A 24,699-nucleotide genomic window follows, 5' to 3' on the forward strand; every position below is an offset into this window, starting at 1 on the left:
TGAAAGGATGGGTGTTGGACATTGTATAACTGAAACTTAATTATGAACCACTTTGTAGCTGATCTCATAGTGATTCTATTAAGAACCTTTTTTTTTTTTTTTTTTTTTTTTGGTTTTTGGGCCACACCCGTTTGACGCTCAGGGGTTACTCCTGGCTATGTGCTCAGAAATCGCCCCTGGCTTGGGGGGACCATATGGGACGCCGGGGGATCGAACCGCGGTCCTTCCTTGGCTAGCGCTTGCAAGGCAGACACCTTACCTCCAGCGCCACCTACCCGGCCCCAAGAACCTTTTTTTAGGGCCCGAGAGATAGCATGGAGGTAGGGCATTTGCCTTGCATGCAGAAGGATGGTGGTTCAAATCCCGGCATCCCTGTGGTCGGTCCCCTGAGCCTGTCAGGAGTGATTTCTGAGTGTAGAGTCAGCAGTAACCCCTGAGTGCTGCCGGGTGTGATCCCCCCCAAACAAAACAAAACAAAACAAAACTATTTTAAAGAAGAGAATATTCAAATAATGTTAATGCTCTCAGACCTTACTATTAAATTTAGCCAGACAAACCAGCTAAATTTGGGGAGAATGGGGTAGATAGCCCAGATTTATATACTGGAGCTGCACTTAATTGACTGCAAACAAAATGACACCTCAAATAAGAAGGGAGGGGAAGAGGTGCTGAATGGAATTTAGGTGTAGCTGGCTCTGAACTTTGGGTGGTAAAAGAATTGACCAGAGAGCAGAAGTCAGGCTAAATAAATAAAGTGAGTTTATTGAGAACCTAGAGAGACCCATTAGCATTGAATTGGGGAGTCCTTTATCCTGTGTCTCAGGGCTGTTTAGGCGAGAAGCTTCTGCTTTCTATACATGAATTAATTCCGGGAGGGGGTTGGGTGAGTCAGAAGTGTAGCCAAAGGTTGGAACTACACAGGTAATGCCAGGGACAGCTCAGCCTGTCAGGCCTTTGGAGCAGGGATTTGAGCGAGGTTTCTTTTAGGGGGGCTTTCACTGGATCACTTCAAATAAATATTTCACTTTCATTTGATCGCTCTGAGTAATGTCCTTTCCATTTTTTGCCTTTGGGTCTAAAGATTCAGAAACATGTCTAAATTAATTTATCCATGGCTTCTGAAGGTCTCGCACACCCTGAATGTTTCTTTCCAACAATACTTGACCCCAATTTTTGAACAGGAAAGGGGTGTTAAGAGAAAGAGGAGAGAGGAGGAGAGGAAAGAGAAGAGAGGAGAGAGAGAAAAGAGAGGAGAGGAGAGGAGTCTTTGCACACTAAGAGAGAGGAGTTTGCAAACTAAGTGCTGGGGGAGAGAGGAGAGAGAGACAGAAAGGAGAGCGAGAGAGAGGAGGAGGAGGAGAGGGGGGAGAGAGAGGTGGAGAGAAGAAGAAAGAAGAGGAGAGAGAGAAGAGTCTTTGCAAACTAAGTACTGGAGATTGGGGGGAAGACTAGTCCCCTCCAGTCCTTACCTCCCTACCGCCTCCCCCCAAACTATTTTTTTCATTTTAACAATTTTTAATTAATTTCTTTATTTAAATACTGTTGTTTATAAGGTTGTACATAAGACAATATTTTTCCAAAAATACAAAGTTATTATTCCTCACCATTCACATTATTCAACACCATTCACCAATGCATATTTTCCAACACCAAAGTCTTTAGTTTTCCTCCCATACTTCCCCCTGCCTGGTTCTGGGGCAAAAATTGTCTTCTCTCTCTCTGTTTCTCTCTCTGTTTCTCTCTCTCTCTCTCTGTCTCTCTCTGTCTCTCTCTCTCTCTCTCTCTCTGTCTCTCTCTCTCTCTCTCTCTGTCTCTCTGTCTCTGTCTCTGTCTCTGTCTCTCTCTCTCTCTCTCTCTCTCTCTGACACTATGATTCACAATATTGTTACAGGAGTATCATGCTTATCACTTTATCTCCAACCAACATCCAGTTCTTGTCCAGAGTGATCATATCCAACTATTATCACCATGGTGGTCCCCCCTCAAACCCTTGGTCCCCCCAAGCCCCAGTGCGCGGTGGTGCTGGACGCGCGCGCGCCCAGGACCCTCTTCCTCGCTCGGGCAGCCCGTGCTTGGTAGTCTGGCGTTTCCTTCCCCTGAGCTGCAGGCCGGGCCGGAATCTCCCTTCCCTGTCCCTTCCTTGTGCCTTCCCCTCCCCTCCCCAAGTTCCAGGTGAACGGGGCCGTGACGGAGGAGGCGGCGGCTCCGCTCCGCTCCACGCCCACTGGCCCGCGCCCACCCTCTGGGCTCGGCTTCTCCCCGCGGCGGAGTCCGGCGAGTGGCGAGGCCGGAGTGAGCGCGGAGGAGCCGGAGCGGCGCGCAGCAGGTGGGACCGGGGTCCCCGCGGGTCCCCGCACTGGGCGGGCGGCGGTGCGCATGCCCGGGGCGGGGGAGGGAAGGGGAAGGGCGAGGGGAGGTGCGCGGTGCTCCCCAGGCCCCCAGCACCGCTGCAGGTTCGCCGGCCAGGTGAGCGCGCGCCCGGCTGCCCGCCGTCCTGGGTGACGGGTCGGTCGGTCGATCGGTCGGTCGGGCCGGCCGGCTGCGGGGAGCAGGTGAGATCGTCGCGTCCGCGGGGACGGGGAGGACTCCCGGAGCTGGTTTCGAGGGCGGTTTCGCCCTGGGCTGCCACCCGGGAGCCCGCCCCGGAGAGGGGCCGCCGGCCACCCGTCCTGTGACCGGAGATTGTTTGAACGCGCTCGGTTGCCTGCGCGGCTGCGGTGCTGTTGTTGATCTGGAGTGTCCCCAGCAAAAGAGGCGCGCCTCGGGGGGCTCTAGGGGGTGCTGAGCCTTTGGATCGGAGCTGGATAGGGGTCCTGGGAAGAGCATCTGAGATCCCGAGCGGGAGCGAACCTCATTAATTTACTCCCACCACCACCCCACCCGTTTGGGGACCCTGGAAAGGGGTGGCCAGAGTTAATCCAGGAAACTTTATTTTATTTAATTTTTGGGTCACACCGGTGACTTTCGGGGGTTCCTCCTGGCTATGCACTCAGAAATCGCTCCTGGCTTGAGGGGGGGACCCTATGGGAGGCCCGGGGTTCGAACCCTGGCCCGTCCTATGCTAGCGCGCGCAAGGCAGGCGCCTTATCGCTTGCGCCACCGCTCCGGACCCAAGCTGGGAAACTTTCTTAAGAGGCGCGTGAGGGTCCGATCGATCGGCTCTTCCAAGTCGGCTTCTGGGCGTTTTGGAGCGCGCGGGGGTTTAGTCCTTCACTTCCAGCAAGGCTGGACTTCGAGGGAAGCCGCTGATTCTCACCCGTGACCGCCCAGGCCGAGGCCGCCGCCGTGGGGTGCACCTGCCCCGCGGGCTGGCTCCGCTCGGCCGCGTTCCGTGCCCAGGTGCTTTTGCCCTGAGCTCGGCTGGGGCTCGTAGCCGGGCTCGGACACCGCGGAAAGGCCGGCCCAGCACCCTGACTGCGGGCCTATTTCTGGGTCGGAGGAAGCGATCTAGGGGTCTCCCCACCTGGGCTGGCTGGCAGAACCCCCTCGGGCCCCGGGATCCCAGGTCTGGAGGAGCCTAGACCTCTACTCACTGGCTCCGGGGTTCGGGGGTCTCGGACCCACCCGGTAAATGACCTGGGGCGCCGAGGAGTAGGTTGATTGCCCAGAGAGCGTGTGGCCCTGGGGCACAACAGGTGCATTCTTGGGCTCCAGGAACAGAGAAATCCTTCTCGTTAAGGCCCTTCTAATGATTGTTGTGATAACTGAAAACTGAAATAGGTTCATTTACTTTCTTTACGGTTTCTCAAAAACCACGCATTTCCCAAGTGGAGTAGAATGTGGACTGCATTGTGTAGGTGAAGCATTCCTTTCGCCCCCAGGTTTTTGACAGAAGAACCAGAGTAACGCGGACAAAACAACCCTGTTGTTTTTTTTCCTACGTTTTCAGTTCTCTATTGTTAGGTACAAAGCCTACCAGACAGGCTGATGTGTGTGGCTCCGGGTGAGAGCATTTTGCCTTGCATGTGAGGTGTGAGGCCCTGGGTTCAATCCTGGGCACATTCCCAAGAATTTAGCGGCTTCCAAACTCCTTAGGGACTTGATGGGCTGTGGCTCAGGCGCTGTGTTGAATAACCAAGTGGTGCCTGGGACAGAATCCAGCGACTAGGCAGGAGAGATCACATAGATGGTTAGGTGCTTGACTTGTAATGTCCCATTCTAGCACCTCAAGCCTTAAGCCTGCTAGGAGTGATTCCTGAGTGCAGAGCCAGAGTAAAATCTGAGCACTGCTGGTGTGCGCCCCCCCCCCCCCAACCAAAAACCAAAAAAAAAAAAAAAAAAAAAAGAATCCAGGGACTAATGCATTCCTAGATTTACTTTTTCTTCTTCCCTCCCTTCCTTCCTTCTTTTCTCTTATATTTTTGTTGGTTTGTTTTTGTTTTTGCTCTCAGGGCTCACTCTTACATGCTCTAGGAACATAAGTGTTGTGCTAAACAACTTTAGTGGTACCTGGGATAGAATCCAGGGATAGAATTTGATTAGCTACTTGCATTGTAAACGCATTACCTGCTCTCACTGTCACTCAGGACCCTTGTTTGTTTTTTTTTTCCTAAAGATAGTGTAGCATAGGGGAGACTGTGGTTGCTGGGGATGTGGCTCAAGTGGTAGAGCACATCATTTGCAGGTACAGTGGTCCTGAGCTCCATCCTCGCCTCTGCTTGCACCATACCCACAACACTTCAGGGTTGGGATTATGGTTGCCTGTCCCCACCCCATATCCCGCTGCCTAAAGTGGCCTCTACAATCACAAAAAGAGGTTAGAGTTTGGGATAGATCTCCTGGCAGATACTGTGCATGTTTTGCTTGAGGGAGGCCTGTGTTCTTTCTTCTCCACAATACAAAGGAAGGAACAACCTCTGAATGCCACCAGGTATGGCCCAAAATGAAAGAAACAACTATAAGTTGGATTTATTGTCTTATTATTACTTGACTTTGGGGCCACATCTAGCCGGGCTCAGGAGACTGTGCATTACTGGTGATCTAACTTAGGTTTTCAAGGTTGTAAAATACGTACTCAACTCAGGTCTCTTTATCCAATCCACTATTGCTTTTTTATTTTTATTTTTTTTATAATTTTTTGTTTGATTTTGTTTTTGGGTCACACCCAGCAGTGCTCAGGGGTTCCTCCTGGCTCTATGCTCAGAAATCGCTTCTGGCAGGCTCATTTAGGGGACCCTATGGGATGCCAGGATTTGAACCACCGTTCTGCATGCAAGCAAATGCCTTACCTCCATGCTATCTCTCCAGCCTATCATATCTTTATTTAAACACCATGGTTACATACATGTAAATAGTTGGGTTTCAGTCATGAAAAAGTAGACCTCCCTTCACCAGTGTTGCCACCAGTGCCTCCCATCTCCTTCCACCCAACCCCCTGCCTGTATTTGAGACAGGCAGTCTCTCACTACCATTGTCATGATAGTTGTTGGTATAGCTATTTCTCTAACTGCACTCACCGATATGATATTTGTGGTAAGGGGCAAAAGTCTATTAATTGGTCAATCCAGAAAGCTTTGAAATATAACTGAAAGACAAGATATCAAGATGTGGTAATTGCTGCTACATAGAGGCTCCTGGAGAGAATCATAATGAATGAAGTTAATTAGTGGGAGAGAGACCAACACATATACAAGATACAAAGAAATGCTTTTTTAAAGTGGCTGCAAAATAGTACAAATTTGGGGGGAAGAGAGATTATACATAAGAGAGGTTAGGGGCCAGAGAGATAGCACAGCGGTGTTTGCCTTGCAAGCAGCCAACCCAGGACCTAAGGTGGTTGGTTCGAATCCCAGTGTCCCATATGGTCCCCCGTGCCTGCCAGGAGCTATTTCTGAGCAGATAGCCAGGAGTAACCTCTGAGCACCGCCGGGTGTGCCCCCCCCAAAAAAAAGGAGGTTAACATGCTTGCTTTGTACATAGCTAAACTGACATCACATATGGTCATACCAACCACTGTCAGGAGTGAACCCTGAATGAGGTGTAAATCTGGAACATCAAGTGTGACTCCTCTAAAATACAAGGTTTCTGTTCATTAATATCTTTCATCTTCATAGGAATCTTCAGAATAGTACTTTTCTCAGTTTTGTTTTTTTTTTTTTGTTTTGTTTTTGGGCCACACCCGGCGGTGCTCAGGGGTTACTCCTGGCTGTCTGCTCAGAAATAGCTCCTGGCAGGCACGGGGGACCATATGGGACACCGGAATTCGAACCAACCACCTTTGGTCCTGGATCGGCTGCTTGCAAGGCAAACACCGCTGTGCTATCTCTCTGGGCCCTTTTCTCAGTTTTTTGTTTTCTGGTTCATAAGGTGCAAGGCTGTGCCTGGAGGTTGCTCCCCCATGGTGCTGGGAAGCAATGCAAATGCCAGAACTAAACCGGGAACCCCCATGTGTGCTTCAGTCTAGAGGACTGTCTCTGATCTGCCAGAGAACGTTCCTTTCATTGCAATTTTTTTTCATTTCCCTTTTTTTATTTTGTGAAATTATAAAGTTATTAAGGATTTGGTTTCAAGCATACAATGTTTCAGCAGTGTCTACATGTCTTCACCAGTACTGTTGCGGATAGGGTTTCATAGATAATACATTACCACTTTATTTTTAATATTCCAGTCACCTCATTAGAAAATAAAATCATATCTTCCTTAAAAATTCTTTGGTTTTTGTTTGTTTTGTTTTGTTTTGTTTTTGGGCCACATCAGGTGATGCTCAGGGGTTACTTCTGGCTATGCGCTCAGAAATCGCTCCTGAGGCTTGGGGGAACCATATGGGACGCCAGGGAATTGTCTGTCCTGGGTCAGCTGGGTGCAAGGCAAACGCCCTACTGCTGTGCTATTGCTCCGGCCCCCAAGAAGCTTAAATTCTTGAGGAGTACAGCATCACATGGGTTCTGTGACCTTATCAGGAAGGTTGCTTTAGAACCTTGGCTTGAACCATACTACTGTTTCCATGGGCACAAGTTACCTTTCCCCAGATCACTCTGGTTCTGTTAGGTTTGCCACAGGAGTCACAATGTTGTTCTTTGCTTTGTGTATGTAGGCACATCTTTACCCCAGATAGAATTCAGTTTCGGGGGCTGGAGAGATTGCATGGAGGTAAGGCGTTTGCCTTTCATGCAGGAGGTCATCGGTTCAAATCCCGGCGCCTCATATGGTCCCCCGTGCCTGCCAGGAGCAATTTCTGAGCCTGGAGCCAGGAATAACTCCTGAGCACTGCCGGGTGTGACCCAAAAACCACAAAAAAAAAAAAAAAAAAAAAAAAGAATTCAGTTTCATCCCTAGCATAAAGACTTCTCAATTTTAAGAAAATCTGTATGCTCCCTTTGGTTCCAGAGACACTGTTTTAGCTAGCAAAAATTGTTTTAGACCACAGCCTTCCAGTTATTGCTATCCTCTTATCAGTTCAGGCCTCCACAAACCTCTAAGATGGTGGAAAGCGCACTTAACCACTTTCAGCACCACCTTCTGCATTTGAATGCTCCCCCCTACTGTAGGTGTTGTCCCCCCAACCCCCTCTCACCCTTTTGAATGGCATGTTTCCTACTAAATGCCAGTTCTCAAGTTCTTTGTTTCCATTGTCTTTGGATATTTGTTATCCCATCCTTATGTTTCTTTGTATCCTGCATGTGAAAGAGATGGTTCTATGTTGGTCTCTTTCCTTCTAACTAACTTCACTCATGATGATCTTGTCCAAGTCCCTTCAGGTAGCAGCAATTACCACATCTTTATCTTGTCTTATGGCAGTGTAATATCCTGGTTTTCAGTGTATTTCAAGGCTGTCTTATGGCAGTGTAGTATCCTGGTTTTCAGTGTATTTCAAGGCTTTCTTGATTGACCACTTAATGGACTTTTGCCCCTTACATTGCTCTTTGAGGGAACTCTAGAGTTAAAGGGCTTATAGATTGTGTGGATAGCTTAAAAAAAAAAAAAAGTATGTTTATGGCTTTAGTCACCAGGTTTGTAGCTGTTCTGTAAACTGGTACCTCCCAGTCTCAAATGTGGTATGAATCATGTGTGGATCTTACTAAAGAATAGTTTGGGTCTGAGAGATAGCACTGAAGGGAGGCATGCCTGAGTTCTGTTCCTGGCACCTCTTGACACCTCGGGCCCTTGAGTATCTCCAGGAGTAGCCCTGGTGGTCCTCTCCACCCACATTGAGCAGCATTGTGTGGCTGGCCCAGCTCTGAACAGTGAGGTCTGCACCGCCTTGACCAAATCTCCACAGGAGTTTGCAGGGATACCCCCATGCCCTCAGCACCCTTGGGGAAACTTTTGGGGCTAAAAGGCAATCAGATTCATAGAATTTAGATGTGGATGGGGACCTGTCTTTCTAGTAAGTTCCTGATGATACTCATTTTGTTATGCTGGACCTTTTTTTGTCCCTTTCTCTCAGAGTACACAATGAACTGTTTTGTAGAACATGAAGGATTGTATTTTCAGGGTGGGTTGTCTAAAGTATTTTAGGACATTTGCTGCTGGATTGAAATTCCAACTTTAGTATGTGCATTTGGTTTTGTAAGTCAGATATTCATTGACTACTGCTTTCTACCAGGGACTCTTGTACTAGAGATTGGGAATGAGAAATGATGTTAAGCCTGAGAGATAGCTAAAAGGGCTTAAGGGTTTTTGTTGAACCACATCTAGGGCAATATGGACAGTTCAGATCTCTTATGCTTTGCATATTTAGGTTTGATCCCTGGTAGCACTATAGACACTCAAGTACCTGTAAAACTACTATTTTTATTTTTTTTTTTTTTTTTTTTGTGGTTTTTGGGTCACACCCGGCAGTGCTCAGGGGTTATTCCTGGCTCCGTGCTCAGAAATTGCTCCTGGCAGGCACGGGGGACCATATGGGACGCCGGGATTCGAACCGATGACCTTCTGCATGAGAGGCAAACGCCTTACCTCCATGCTATCTCTCCGGCCCAAAACTACTATTTTTAAAGATCGTTTTTATTTTATATTTTTGGTAAAATTACTGTTCTACTTAAGGTGGGCATGGCAGCCTTGTTTAAAATAATGGGGGCCAAGTGCTAGTTCAGTGGGTAGGATTCTTGCCTTGCATGTGGCCAGCCTGGGCTTGATCCCTAAAACCTGATATAGTCCTGTCAGTACTGCCAGGAGTGATCCCTGAGCACAGAGCCAGGAGTAAGCCCTGTGCACCACCAGTTATGTGGGGCCCTTCCCCATCCCCCAAGAAATAGGGTGGGACTTTGCTCTGAAAATGAAACTCTTTAATGAAGTGGGTTAAGTCTGTGATTTGAGACCTGAAGATGGCATCGACTCTGTAAGGACCTGGGCATTCAGAACAGAAAATTCACTCGGTCAAGTCCTCGTTTTCCTCTTTTTTTTTTTTCCTTCCCTTCTCTTCTGTCATTTTCTAAAAAAAGAAAAACTCTAGGGGCCGGAGAGATAGCATGAGGTAAGGCGTTTGCCTTTCATGCAGGAGGTCATCGGTTTGAATCCCGGCATCCCATATGGTTCCCCGTGCCTGCCAGGAGCAATTTCTGAGCGTGGAGCCAATAATAACCCCTGAGCACTGCCGGGTGTGACCCAAAAACCACAAAAAAAAAAAAAAAAAAAGAGGAAAAAACTCCAAAACAAAGCCCAAACCACAAGCCCAAAAACAACAACAAAACCCCCACAAAGGAAGTCTATTACTCTTGGTGTAGGAGAGATAAGTGGGTAAGACGCTTGTCTTGCATACACCTGGCCCAGTTAATCTCAGGCATTTGTTATATCACTGAGTGGCCCAGGAATAATTTCAGAGTGTACAGTGCAAAGCAAGGAGTAATCCCTGAGCACCACTGGAGTTCCACTGACCCAAAAACAAAATAAAAAAGTTACCTGTAAACTTATTAAAAATGCAGTGTTTGGAGAGTGGAGTGATAGTACAGCTTTGCATGTCTGTTCTGGTTTCAATTCCTGCTATCTCATATGGTCTCCTACGCCTTGCCTGGAGTGATCCCTTAATGTAGAGCCAGTTATGGTCCACATCTCCGCCCCCACACACAATTAATGCAGGTTCTGATACAGTCTACCCCACTAAATGCAGTTTCTGACTCTGTTTCCAAAATCTGCCCAATTAAAGTTTAGGTAATTTATTATATTGTGTCTGTGATCAAAGTGGAATTACTTTATATTGGGCACAACTTAAAAAATATTTTTTTTAAATTTTGGGGCGGGGCCAGCGAGGTGGCACTAGAGGTAAGGTGTCTGCCTGGCAAGCGCTAGCCAAGGAAGAACCGAGGTTTGATCCCCTGGCATCCCATATGGTCCCCCCAAGCCAGGGGTGATTTCTGAGTGCTTAGCCAGGAGTAACTCCTGAGCATCAAACGGGTGTGGCCTGAAAAACCAAAAAAAAAAAATTTTGGGGGGGGGGGCCACATCTAGAAGTGCTCAGAAGCTCTTCCCAGCATAGTGGTTGGTTGGGTCAGGAGGTTGGACTCAGGCCTCATGTGTGCAAGGCTAGCACTTGAGCCTGTTGAGTTTTCTCCCCCACCTCTGCACCTAATGCTCAGCCATTTGGCTTAGGCCCCTCTCACTCTTAAGGCACAGGTTCACAAAAGTGACTAGAGAACACATGTGACCAAAACTTAAAAGCCTTCCATTTATTTTTTTCCTTCCTTCACCACCTATTTATGGACTACATGTTAATGCTGCATGGGCATTGGATCTTGGTCTTCTTTCTCCTTTGGCTGTGGCCTTAAAGCAGTCAGAGCCTGCCTTGACGAGAAACCTTACACATTTTCTGGTATACCTCACCCAATATCAAACAGCTTAGGCTTTGCATATAGGGGTTGAGATAAACTTTTGTTTATTATTTTTGGATTGTGCATGGATAGGGTTGAGGGAGAGATTTCCTAACATTGAGCCTGGGTGGTGGTGGTTTCTGCCAGTGTACACCTAGGACAATGCAAAAAGTTCAGATATTTGTTTTTGTTTGTTTTTTTCTTTGGGCCACACCCGGTGATGCTCAGGGGTTATTCCTGGCTCTGCTCTCAGGTTCGGGGGACTCTGTGGGAGGCTGGGTATTGAATCCAGACCCATCCTGGGTCAGCTATATGTAAAGCAAATACCCTTTTGCTACCATTCTGGCCCTAGTTCAGATATTTAAAGGCTGCTGTGGTGGTCCTTGTAGAATTCTCTTAGCCAGATAGTTCCTATTATTGTAATTGCTTATTTTAAGACATGGCTATTTTAGATCCTTAACAATCTTCTGTACCCTCCTAAAGCAGGGCCCAGTTATACACAATGTACAAATTGTAAGTTTATGCAGAGGTTTATTTCTTCCTTTTGGGGAAGGTTTGGGTTTGGAGCCTTATCTGGCAGAGTTTAGGAACCACTCTTGAGTGGTGGTGGGGGGAACCATGCAGTACTGGGGATTTGACCCTGGCCACACCAGCACTGCTGGGTGAGGGTCCAAAACCAAAGAGTAATAATGAGTACTGTAAAATAATTAGTCTGTTTAGCTCATTGCCTGGCTAAGGGAGGACTTGGTTAATGCTTCTATTTTATAGCTGGTCAAGTCTTTATCCTTTCTGTGTTTTGTGGCCTGCAGATCTGGCTGACTGAGTGATAGTGACCTATGGTCATCTCCTGACACTTTTATGTCCTCACTTGGACATCAGCGGTCCTTTCTTTCTTTCTACTTCTCATTCTTCAGCTCTTGGGAATCTAAGCTCTGTATGTGATGAGCGTGTGCCGAGGTTTCTGAGGCTTCTCAGCACTCCTCATCTACCTGTTTTCCTCCTCATCCTGTCTACTCCTCATCTACCTGTTTTCCCTCAGAAAAGGGAAACTACTGTGGTCTGATGTGAGAAGCTGTATGGATCTAGAGCAAATTGGAGTCTCTGAGACCATTTTCTCTCTTGCCTATGTGCAGTTTAGCCCAAGCCCGGAGCTCAAAGGAAATGGCCCACCACAAGAAATTGAAAAACCTTAGAGGTTTTCCACCAGATGGTTTGGAGAAGCGAGATAACATCTATAAGACCCTAGCAACCATAGCCAGAACCAATCAGCTTTAAGGACATGTCCTGTTGAATTTTAACACCTAGGTGGGCCCTCAGCTTACATGCAAGTTAGAACATCTTTTTTTTTGTTTTTTTGGGCCACACCCGGCGGTGCTCAGGGGTTACTCCTGACTGTCTGCTCAGAAATAGCTCCTGGCAGGCACGGGGGACCATATGGGACACCGGGATTCGAACCAAACACCTTTGGTCCTGGATCGGCTGCTTGCAAGGCAAACACCGCTGTGCTATCTCTTCGGGCCCATGTTAGAACATCTTATGGTAAAAAGCTTGACCTAGTTACTGCTAGTTTTCCCCCTCCCCATTTCATGCTATTATGATACATAGAAAAAATGTAGTTAAGATAAAGCAATAGAAATTTTTAACATGTATTGCTAGCCCTATGCCTTATTTGGATATAACCTTTGCCTCAGGCCTGATTGACAGGCTGAGCATGCCTCCCTTTGTGCATTTTCTATATAAACAGTGTGTATCCCAATAAACTTGCTTTTGATCAGCATAAGTTGTCTTGAGCCTGTTTCTATTAACTTCTCACAGTTCTATTACAGCATAAGACTGGATCTGCTCGAGAGACCTGCGAATAACTAGCGACCCTTAACCAACCACTCCCTCCGGGGGTCGCAGTCTGACCTGTTTTAGGTTTTTTTTTTTTTTTTGCTTTTTGGACCATACCCGGTGATGCTCAGGGGTTACTCCTGGCTATGCATTCAGAAATTACTCGTGGCTTGGGGGCCCATATAGGATGCCAGGGAATTGAACCGCAGTCTGTCCTAGGTTAGCCGCATGCAAGGCAAATGCCCTACCGCTTGCATCACTGCTCTGGTCCGGTTCAGGTTTTTCTTGCCATAGCAAGCAGTGTTCAGAGACTATCCCTGGCTTTGTACTCTGGGGTGACTCCTAGCAGTTCCTCTAGGGTCCATATGCAATGCCAGGGCTCTTGTGTGCAGGTACTTTAACTTAGTGGTTACTCCTAGCTTATTGTTTGGAGTGGCTCCTGGTGGTACTTGGAGACAGTTCGGTGCTAGGGATGGAATCCAGGCATCCTATGTATAGAACACTTGCACTAGCCCTTTGAGCCATTGTCTCCCCCCACCCCATTTGTACTTTTCTTTTTCTCTGTACTAGGAGTGGAAAATGTAGGGTTTTCTTCCCACACCCGGCCCCTCTGTTCTGCCACACACTCATTCATTGACTGTGTTGAGGTCACAGTGGTGGTACCACTATGCTGTTCTGAACATTAGTGGATGGTGCCCTAGTGCTCAAATAGATGGTTGGTTGTTTTTATTGAGAAAGTTTAAATTATATTCTAAGTCTGGCTTAACAAAACTCTCACAAAACAATATTGTGTAGCTTGGGACACACTCATCAGTGCCTGTGAAGCATATGTTTAATTAGGAAGACTTTTTTGGGGAAGGGAGAGTATTGAGCCACACATGGCTATGCTCAGGTCTTACTCCTTGTTCTGTGTTCAGGGGTAACACTTGGTGTGTAGGGCACCATATGTGGTAATGGGAATCATACCAGACTCAGTGTGCAAGGCAAGTGCTGGATGTACTACCTCTCTGGCCCTATAAGGAAGGCTTTTTGTTTTGTGGCCACATGTGACAGGGTTGTTTTTTTTTGTTTTGTTTTGTTTTTGGTTTTTGGGCCACACCTGGCGGTGCTCAGGGGCTACTCCTGGCTGTCTGCCCAGAAATAGCTCCTGGCAGGCATAGGGGACCATATGGGACACTGGGATTCGAACCAACCACCATTGGTCCTGGATCGGCTGCTTGCAAGGCAAATGCCGCTGTGCTATCTCTCCGGGCCCAAGATTCTTAATGAAAACTTTTACTTTATTATACTCCCAAAACAAAATTTATACTTATTTTTTTTTGGGGGGGGGCATGGAGGGTGGCTCACATCCATTCATGCTCAGGCCTTAACTCCAGGCTCTGTGTTTAGAAATCAATCCTGGCAGTGATTAAGGGACCTCTTGGGATGCTGGGGATTGAACCTTGGTTGGGAGTATGCAGGAAGAGCACTTTATCTGCTATTCTATCTCTTTACCCCAGCTTAAAGAGTTTGAAGTGGGGTGAGAGGGATTGCACGGTTTACCTGCAGGAAGCCCAGTTTTGATCACTGGCACCACACTGCTTGGAGCAGTTACTTAGCCTAGAACTCAGCTTTGCCTCCCATTTTCCCAAACAGAAAAATTTGAAGTAATTTACTGTTCCTGCCATAGTAATGGAATAATATAAAAATAAAATAGGAAGGTGTGAACACACAGATTTCTTTACTGTGTTTAGGCCTCATGTAGTGAAGCTCAGGACTTATTCCTGCTTCTGTGGTCACTCCACCCCTTGCAGCTCAGGGATGGAGTGGGGATGGTCACGCGCAAGGCAAGCACACTAACCCCTGTACACTCTCTCCAGTCTGAACACAGACCTTCTTTAAAAGGACAGTATATTAGATACAGAGAGACAGTTCAAGTGTTGGGGCACCTGCCTTGCACACTGCCAATCCTGGTTAAACCCCCAGCACCACATATGGTCCCCTTTCAGAAGTGTTTCTATAGGGCTGGAGAATAGGACAGTGGATAGGGTGTTTGCTTTGCATTCTGCTGACTGGTTCAATTCCCTAGCACCAGTTATCACCCCTGAACACCACCAGGGGTGATTCTTGAGCACAGAGCCAGCATTAAACCCTGAGCACTGCTAGGTGTACATGCCCCTCAAAAAAAAGTAAGAAGTGGGGCCGGAGAGATAATACAGCAGTAGGGCGTTTGTCTTGCATGCAGCCGATCCAGGACAAATGGTAGTTTAAATCCCGGTATCCCATATGGTCCCCCGAGCCTGCCAGGAGCGATTTCTGAGCGTAGAGCCAGGAGTAACCTTCTAGTGCTGCTGGGTGTGGCCCCCTCCAAAAACAAACAAACAAAACAAAAAGGAAAGATGTGATTCCTGAGCACAGAACACAGTGGCCCCTGAGTACAGAAATAGCCAAAGTGTTTGCTCTAAGTATACTTTTATATCCATTCTCATGAACTTCCAAAACAAATATGGGGTAACCCATTTATATTTGCTTGTTGACTTGGCACACAGATGACACTGGGGAGTGAACTTGGGACTTCATTCTTGCCCTGGGTGCTTCCCAATCACTGAATGGCTGAACTGGGCCTTTTCTGGGAAAATCACAGACTGCATCATTGTCCTGGCCGCTGCTCTGCTGTTGGTAGCACAGGGGTTTAACTCATAATTTTACCCTGCATACCACTCAACTGTTCTGGGTCCTGATATTTCTAAAACTTCTCCAAGCTGGTATATGTAGCTCATTGTGCTTCATATGTAGGATATCCAGGATTCTATCTCTGGCATCCTTCTTCCCAGGAAGTTTTATTTAAAGGGACTAGAGAGAAAGTACAGGGACTAAAGCACTTAACTTCACATCCCTCTGATCCTGGTTTGAATCTCCAGCTCCACATTTAGATCTCTGAACACCACTAGAGAGACACTCCTGAGCATAGAGCCAGGAATAGCTCCTGTGCACTCTGTGGCCCCAAAATAAAGGAAAAAGAAATATCTTTCTTGTTCTCTGAAGTGGTATATTTTCAGGTACCATTTTTTTAAACTTTTGTTGTAAAAGTATTGTGAAGTTTTTACTGTGACAAGTTATCTTTGTTTTGTTTTGGTGCTCAGGGGTTACTCCTGGCTGTACAATCAGAAATCACTCCTGCCAGGTTTGGGGACCATATGGGATGCCAGGATTCGAACCACTGTCCTTCTGCATGCAAGGCAAATGCTTTACCTCCATGCTATCTCTCCGTCCCCACTCTGACAAGTTAGACTTACAAGTTAGAGTAGTATTTATTTGTATGCCAGTGATGAGAACGTCCTGAATGCTATGTGAACTAGCAGGCCGAGTGATTTCTGTGCTCCAGGAATTAATGATCCACCAGGTGGAAACAGCAGCGGACAGGAAAGCAAAATAACCGTGGAGTGGGAGGTTACTTGATATTGGCATTCATTTTCTTAGTGATGCAAGGAAACTCTGAGCTCAGTTCTAATGCCACTGCCCTACTTGTGTTGCTTAGATTGGCTTATCGTGAGAGCTGCGGGGGGGAGTATTGCTCATCCTGAAGATCAAGTGACTGTTGACATCAACCATGTCGTCCAGGCCTTTTGAGAGTCCACCTCCTTATAGACCTGATGAGTTGTAAGTAAACATTTGGATTTTTCTTTTCTGTTTGTGAAGTGTCACTTGCAAGAGAAATGTATGGTTCCAATGTTCATCTGTTGTTTACTTTCAAAAATAAAAGAATAGGTATTTGTCAGGGCAGGCGGGGATTGGTGGCTGTGGTGGTGGGGCAGGTTGGGAGACCACCGAATCATGTGTGTTTGCATGTTAGTGTCTTGGATATATCATCCCAGTACTTCATGGTTATGAGAGCAACCTCCAGCTACTGAGCTGGGACTTGCTTCTGAGCACCCTAGCCAAAACAGTAAGAGTAGTAATAATAACAATAACAACAATAATAATAAGTTTAAATTGAGCAACTGAACAAAAGGTACACAGTAAAAGTGAGTGGTTCCTGCTATTATACTAAATAGAAGCAAAGTTGAGGATTCTCATCCTTAGCTATTTGAGAAGTTAACAATTCTTTTATTATAAATCTTTCATTATAAATTTGTAAATTATAAATTGTATTGTACATTATTGATAGAGATTTCTACTTTTATATATTTTTTTAGTTTTGGGCCACACCCACCTGTGCTCAGACCTTACCCTATCCCTGCTCAGGATATTGAATCAAGGTTAACTGTATTCAAGGCAACCTGCTAGACTAAATTGTTGACTTTTGCTCCTTAAAAATCATTTTTGGGGGGGCTAAAGCGATATAGCACAGTGATAGGGCATTTGTCTTGCATGCAGTTGATTCAGGATGAACGGTGGTTCAAATCCTGGCATCCCATATGATCCCCGTGCCTGTCAGGAGCGATTTCTGAGTGCAGAGCTAGGAGTAATACCTGAGTGCAGAGCTAGGAGTAATACCTGAGTGCTGCCAGGTGTGACCCAAAAACCAAGAAAAAAAGAATTAGTTTTGGTTTCTGGATTATACCTGGCAGTGGTCAGGGCTACTCCTGACTCAGTGCCCTGGAATCACTTCTGGCAGGGCTCAAGCTACTATTTAGTGCTGGGGATCAAATCCAGGGATCCTGTCTCAAAGCATATACCCTCAGTCCTTTGAGCTCTGTCACTCACACAATAAATGAGTCATTTTTATACTCTTCTTTTTTAAAAGGTGCTGGGGATTAAGCCCAGTAGCTCACACCTGAAAGGCAACTGCTAAGTTACATCCCTGGTCTTTATTCCTACTCATACATCCAGGGTTACATTAAGATTTCTCTTGAGGGGCCGGGAAGGTGGTGCTAGAGGTAAGGTGTCTGCCTTGCAAGCGCTAGCATAGGACGGACCACAGTTCGATCCCCCGGCGTCCCATATGGTCCCCCCAAGCCAGGGGTGATTTCTGAGCGCATTGCCAGGAGTAACCCCTGAGTGTCAAACAGGTGTGGCCCAAAAACCAAAAAAAAAAAAAAAAAAAAGATTTTTCTTGGGGGGGCCGGAGATATAGCATGGAGGTAAGGCATTTGCCTTGCATGCAGAAGGACAGTGGTTCGAATCCCGGCATCCCATATGGTCCCCCGAGCCTGCCAGGAGCGATTTCTGAGCATAGAGCCAGGAGTAACCCCTGAGTGCTGCCAGGTGTGACCCAAAAAACCAAACAAAACAAAACAAAAGATTTCTCTTGGGGCCGGAGAGGTAGTATGAAGGTAGGGCATTTGCCTTGCATGTAGAAGGACAGTGGTTCAAATCCCGGCATCCCATATGGTCCCCCGAACCTACCAGAAGCGATTTCTGAGTGGAGAGCCAGGAGTGACCCCTGAGCGCTGCCAGATGTGACCCAAAATTTCTCTGGTTCACTGGATAGATGGTTAAGCAGGTAAGGCCCTTGGCTAGCTCATGGCAACCCAAGTTCAATCCCCTGCACTGCATATCATCTCCTGAGCACAAAGAAGCGCAAAGTTAGTCCTGAGCACTACCAGGTCCTTCACTCCACACTCCCAGAAACTTTCTCAAATGAAAAGGAAAGAAGTCTAAGAAGTTTTTTTTTTTCTTTCTTTCTTTTTTTGTTTTTTTGGGCCATACCCGGCGTTGCTCAGGGGTTACTCCTGGCTGTCTGCTCAGAAATAGCTCCTGGCAGGCACCGGGGACCATATGGGACACCGGGATTCAAACCAACCACCTTTGGTCCTGGATCGGCTGCTTGCAAGGCAAACACCACTGTGCTATCTCTCCAGGCCCATATACAGCATTCTCAAGGGGAGAGTAACTGAGTAGAGGGGTTTTGGAATTTTGTTTGTTTTGGTTTTGGGTTTATACTTGACAATGCTTAAGAGCTGTTTCTGATTCAAAGCGTGGGGCACCTTGCAGTTTCCCAATTGCAAAGAAACAAAGTGGAAAAACTTTTTTGTTTGCTTGTTTGTTTTTTGTTTTTCTGGCCATTCCCAGTTGTGCTCAGGGTTTACTCCTGTCTCAATGATCAGATCTCATTCTTTTTTTTTTTTCAGATATACATTTTTTTTTTAGATCTCATTCTTGATGGTGCTAGGGGAACTCTGCAGTACCAGGGATTGAACCTAGGCGGCTATATGTAATACAAGAAGTGCCCTAATCTCTGTGTAATCTCTCTGATATCAGTTGTAGGCTGTTTCTATTTTGTTTTTGGGTCACACCCGGCAGTGCTCAGGGGTTACTCCTGGCTCTATGCTCAGAAATCACCCCTGGCAGGCACGGGGGACCATATGGGATGCTGGGATTCGAACCACTGTCCTTCTGCATGAAAGGCAAACACCTTACCTCCGTGCTATCTTTCCAGCCCCAGTTGTAGACTTTTTACATCTAATCAACACACATCAATGTCCTCTCTATTTTTTCTGTTTCCTTTTTATCTGATACTCATAAACTCAGGCCATATGCTTACATTTCCATGGTTCGTAGCACCCAGTGGTAGGAATGTGGTCTGTGACAACCAGAGCAAAAAGCAAAACGGGTTAAGGTCATTGTAGGTATTGACTTACTCGTTGGGAGCTACAGTTCTAGATTTGGTGTGGGTAGGAGTAACCCAGCAGGTTGCTTGCTACAGTCACTGAGCCTGTGTGTGTAAACAGGAGGCTCAGAGCCAATCAGGAGCTCTCATTGTGCAATTGATTGACTATGGCTGTAACTTTGGACATCACTTAGTGACTTGGTTACTGTGTTAGTTTCTCTCCTAACCTGCTGAGTTCCATGCAACCTGGTAAGACTGGTTAACTGTTGTGTCCCCAGTGCCCAGCTCCCTAAATGACTGTCAGATGAAGAAATGAATGAATGTGTTTTCTTCTCCTTTTCCTCTTGGCAGTGTGGGGGAGTGGGTGGTGTCCCACAACCAGCTGTGCTTAGGCTCTAACTCCTGCTGGTGCTAATGGGAACTTGCAGTGCCATCGTGCAAGGGCTCCCTCATGGTTCTAGCTCTTTGAATCATCTCTTTTTTTTTTTTTTTTTTTTTTTAGTTTTTGGGCCACACCTGGCAGTGCTCAGGGGTTACTCCTGGCTGTCTGCTCAGAAATAGCTCCTGGCAGGCACGGGGGACCATATGGGACACTGGGATTTGAACCAACCACCTTAGGTCCTGGATCGGCTGCTTGCAAGGCAAACACCGTTGTGCTATCTCTCCGGGCCCTTGAATCATCTCTTTAGAACTGAGTACACTTCGTTGGGTGGGAGAGCAGAGCTGTCAGACTTTGCACCTGACCAATTAGGGTCAAGACAGGTATCCTGTCTGCAGTAACTTGTCTCACTAGCAGGTGAGACTCCTTTGTTCTCTGTTGTTTGCATCCATTCCCAGGGCCAGAGATCCAGTTGGTGTGAAGGACTTGAAGATTTGACACATTCCTCAGATCATTCTAAACTGGCAGCAGCATTTGAGAAACTGCTCCATATTCAGAAGAGTAGCCATTCTCCGGGCTCAGTTCTCAGACAGCAGCAGGGATTCTGGGTTACCTTCCCTGTTTGGCAGGTGACTGACTGAGTCAGTTTAGGCTGCTAAGCTGTGCCTCCAATTAAAGCTCCCAAATGGGGTGGTTCTTCTCTCCCTTGGCTGCAGATTGTGAATCCCTCATGGGGTTGCCATACCAAGATTGGGGTCCAGGGAGAGGGAGCCCTTTTATGGTTTTAGTTTTAATAGTGCCCTCACACAGAAGAAGCAGTGGAAGAGCCATTTGGAGACCCCATTTTCCATAGCTCTGCCCTGAAGGCCTCCCACAGGCCTATCTTCCGTTCCCATTCTATCTCATTGGGGGTTCAGATTTGGACTTTTTTTGGGGGGGGTCACACCCGGCAGGGCTCAGGGGTTACTCCTGGCTCTACGCTCAGAAACCGCTCCTGGCAGGCTCACTGGACCATATGGGATTCCGGGATTCGAACCACCATCCTTCTGCCTGCAAGGCAAACACCCTACCTCCATGCTAGTTCTCTGGCCCCAGATTCAGAAGTTTGAATTGGAGTGGCAAAGTACTAATAGCAGTTTTATTTGTCAGTAATTTAAACCTCTATTAAGGTTTTATTTTTATTTATTTAAATTTTTTTTGGGGGGCCACACCTGGCGATGCTCAGGGGTTACTCCTGGCTGTCTGCTCAGAAATAGCTCCTGGCAGGCACGGTGGACCATATGGGACACCGGGATTCGAACCAACCACCTTTGGTCCTGGATCGGCTGCTAGCAAGTCAAACGCCGCTGTGCTATCTCTCCGGGCCCATTTATTTAATTTTTTGGCCATACTTGGTGGTGCTCAGAAATCACTCCTGGCAGACTTGGGGGATCATATGGGATGCTGGGAATCAAACTGGATCCGTCCTGGGTTGTCTGTGTGTAAGGCAAACACCATACCTCCATGCTATTGTTTCGGCCCCCCTTGTTAAGGTTTTATAGAGGACTTGTGTATGTGCCAGTCCACAGAAGTTTTCTTTTTTTTTTTTTTTTTTTTTTTTGGGCCACACCCAGCGTTGCTCAGGGGTTACTCCTGGCTGTCTGCTCAGAAGTAGCTCCTGGCAGGCACGGGGGACCATATGGGACACCGGGATTTGAACCAACCACCTTTGGTCCTGGATCGGCTGCTTGCAAGGCAAACGCCGCTGTGCTATCTCTCCGGGCCCCACAGAAGTTTTCTAATTGTTCACCAGAAATTTCTCTCCAGTTGTGGAGAGGGAACAGTGCATTGTATCATGCAGGATAAGTGGGACACGATGCAACTCCTGATGCTGCAAGTCAACTCCCTACAAAATAGTTTTCTAATTTTCCCCACATCTGTAGGTATAAAATGATCAAAGGACACTGTTGAATGTAACTTTATATTTTCTGCTTGCTGGTATGTGCTAACTTGGTGCTGATTTTATGTGTGTTTCAGCAAACCCAATCATTATGCTCCCAGCAATGATATCTACGGTGGGGAGATGCACGTTCGGCCTATGCTCTCTCAGCCGGCGTATTCATTTTACCCAGAAGATGAAATCCTGCACTTCTACAAGTGGACTTCTCCTCCAGGAGTCATCCGCATTCTTTCCATGCTCATTATCGTCATGTGTATTGCCATATTCGCCTGTGTGGCCTCCACGCTGGCCTGGGACAGAGGCTATGGAGTTGGCATACTGGGAGGTGGGCTCAACTACCCATATGGCAGTGGCTTTGGCAGCTATGGCAGTGGCTACGGCTTTGGCTACGGCTATGGCTATGGAGCCTACACAGATCCCAGAGCAGCCAAGGGTTTCCTGCTGGCCATGGCTGCCTTTTGCTTTATGGCTGCCCTGGTGATATTTGTCACCAGCGTTATCAGATCCGAAATGTCCAGGACCAGAAAATATTACTTGACAGTCATAATAGTGAGCGCCATCATGGGTGTCATGGTGTTTATTGCCACAATTGTCTACATCATGGGAGTCAACCCCACTGCCCAGGCTTCTGGATCTATATACAGTTCTCCCATCTATTCCCTCTGCAACCAGTTTTATGCATCAACAGGCACTGGACTCTACGTGGATCAGTATCTGTATCACTACTGTGTGGTGGATCCCCAGGAGGTAAGGGTGGTTTGGTTTTGTTATTCCCCCTCCTCCCTCCATGGACCCAATGTTCTCAATGTGGTATGCTTAATAGAAGCACTTTGTTAATATGGTTCACTTTTATTTAGCATGTTGATTTTGGTGTGTACCACAGTTGGCTTACACTTGACTGTGGTCTAGTTAGCTCTAATTGTCTTGTTGGCATTAGCATGTTAAATCATGCTCTAGGGGATAGGGACATAGCACAGTAGGCTAGAACTTATGTTTTGCATATAGGAGGCCTGAGTTTTGTCCCCGACACTGCATGGTTCCCCCAAATACTGCTGGGTGTGTCTTCTTAAAAAAAGTCTGGGAGAAAGGGATAATGTCATTATTAAGATATAATTAAGGCACCAGAGTGATATCACAGTGATTAGGATATTTGCCTTGCAAGTGGTGACGAGGGTTTGATCCCCAGCATCCCAAAAGGTTCCCTGAGCCTGGAATAATTTCTGAGTGCAGAACCTCAGAGTAACCAAGTGCTGCTGTGTATTTCCCCAAAACAAACAAAAATCCCCCCAAAATATAATTAATTGGGTTCTGTGAGTAAGACCCCCACCTTGTACACAGTTAATCTGCAGCATCCCATATCATTGCCTGAACTCTGACAGGAGTAATTCCTGAGTGCAGAGCAAGGATTATTCCCTAAGAATTACTGGATGTGGCCCCCCAAATACATAATTTAGCATGTAGTTCATCCATATAAAGTACAGTTCAATGACTTTTAATATATGCATGGTGTGTGCTTCCAACCTTCACTACATCAAGCCCTAGAATATTTTCTCTAACCCCACCATATAGCCTTCTACTCATTAACAGTCTCTTTTCAGGGGCTGGAGAGATAGAACCAGCGGTAGAGCGTTTGTCTTGCAAGCAGCTGATCCAGAATGGACTGTGGTCCAAATCCTGGCATTCCGTATGGTCCCCCATGACTGCCAGGAACAATTTCTGAGTTTAGAACCAGGAGTAACCCTGAGCACCATTGGGTGTGACCCAAAACCCAAAACAAACAAAAAAAGTCTCTTTCAGTCCCTAACTTTCCTTAGACCTAGGCCACCACCTCTCTTATTCTAGAGATTCACTTATTGTGGGTATTTTATGTAAATGCAGTACCACATGAGCTGAGATCTTCTATGGTGACTTGTTTTACTTATTTTTGGAGCCATACCTGGAAGTGCTCAGGAGCTACTCCTGGTTCAGTGTTTGGTGATTGCCCAAAATGTTACTGGTGAACTGTGATGCTGCAGGTTGAATGCTCTTAGCCCTCTGAGCCATACTGTCTGATCCAGCATTTTTTTTTTTTTTTGGGTCACATCTGGCAGCGCTTGGGCTACTACTGGCTCTGCGCTCAGAAGTCACTTCTAGCGGGCTTGGGGTGGGGGGGACTGTTTGGGATGCCAGGAATTGAACCAGGGTTCGCCTGGGGTTGGCCATGTGCAAGGCAAACTCTCTACCACTGTGCTATTGCTCTGGCCTCAACCCAGCATTATTATTTTTTGTTTTGTTTTGTTTTTTCAGACCACTGTTTTATGCTCAGGGGTTACTCCTGACTAAGCGCTCAGAAATTACCCCTGGCTTGGGGGGACAATATGGGATGCCGGGGGATCAAACCGCGGTCCTTCCTTGGCTAGCGCTTGTAAGGCAGACACCTTACCTCTAGCGCCACCTCGCCGGCCCCTTCCCAGCATTATTTATTTATTTATTTATTTATTTATTTTTGGTTTTTGGGCCACAGCCGGCGGTGCTCAGGGGTTACTGCTGTCTGTCTGCTCAGAAATTGCTCCTGGCAGGCACGGGATGACCATATGGGACACCGGGATTTGAACCAACCACCTTTGGTCCTGGATGGGCTGCTTGCAAGGCAAACGCTGCTGTGCTATCTCTCCGGGCCCCCAGCATTATTTTTAAGGTTCATCCCTGGAGTAACATGTGCATGCAGGAATTACAGGTTCAACTCCTGCCTTCACATGGTCCCCTCAATACCACAAGGAGTGACCAGAAAAAGGAGGGAAAAAAAAGATTTATAACAGTGAAAATGTTAAATCTTTATAAAGCATAAATCTTTATGTCATTTTTAGCCAATATTGGGTATGGTGTGAGGAAGGGGCCTGATGGTCTCACATGTAGAAAATTCTGTTGACTTCAAAGACAGCCAGGTCTATTATGGAATGTCTCAGGGCTTCAAAATAGCTCAAACAATGGGAACAAATACTTTGCCTGTGTGAGGCACAGGTTTGGTTTTGTTTTGGTTGGCCACATCCAGAGGCACTCAGGGATAACTTCTGGCTCTGTGCCTATAAGGAACACTCTTAATGGTGTTCAGAAGATCAAATGCTATTTTGAAAATTGAACTGGGTTTGGCAACAGACAAGGGAAGCACTTTAACCCCTGTTTTATCTTTTAGGCCCTAGTTTAGTATCATTAAAAGCTATCCAAGTGATTGAAATATGCAGGTGGGGTTGAGAGCTCTGCTGTCAGGAGCTATGAATCACCCAAAGTGATT

General features: G+C 46.8%; 1 protein-coding gene across 1 annotated transcript in view; it reads left to right on the top strand.

Moving 5' to 3' along the window:
• Positions 1-2,278: 2,278 nt before the first annotated feature.
• The window catches only part of OCLN (occludin), a 72,461-nt gene continuing 50,040 nt past the window's right edge, over positions 2,279-24,699 (top strand). The window contains exons 1-3 of the mRNA XM_049768789.1: positions 2,279-2,326; positions 16,096-16,217; positions 21,506-22,175. Coding sequence (XP_049624746.1) covers positions 16,168-16,217; positions 21,506-22,175 — 720 coding nt within the window. The 5' untranslated portion in view covers positions 2,279-2,326; positions 16,096-16,167. The remainder of the gene's footprint in view (positions 2,327-16,095; positions 16,218-21,505; positions 22,176-24,699) is intronic.

This window comes from Suncus etruscus, chromosome 2, assembly GCF_024139225.1.
Source record: "Suncus etruscus isolate mSunEtr1 chromosome 2, mSunEtr1.pri.cur, whole genome shotgun sequence".
NCBI lineage: Eukaryota > Metazoa > Chordata > Mammalia > Eulipotyphla > Soricidae > Suncus > Suncus etruscus.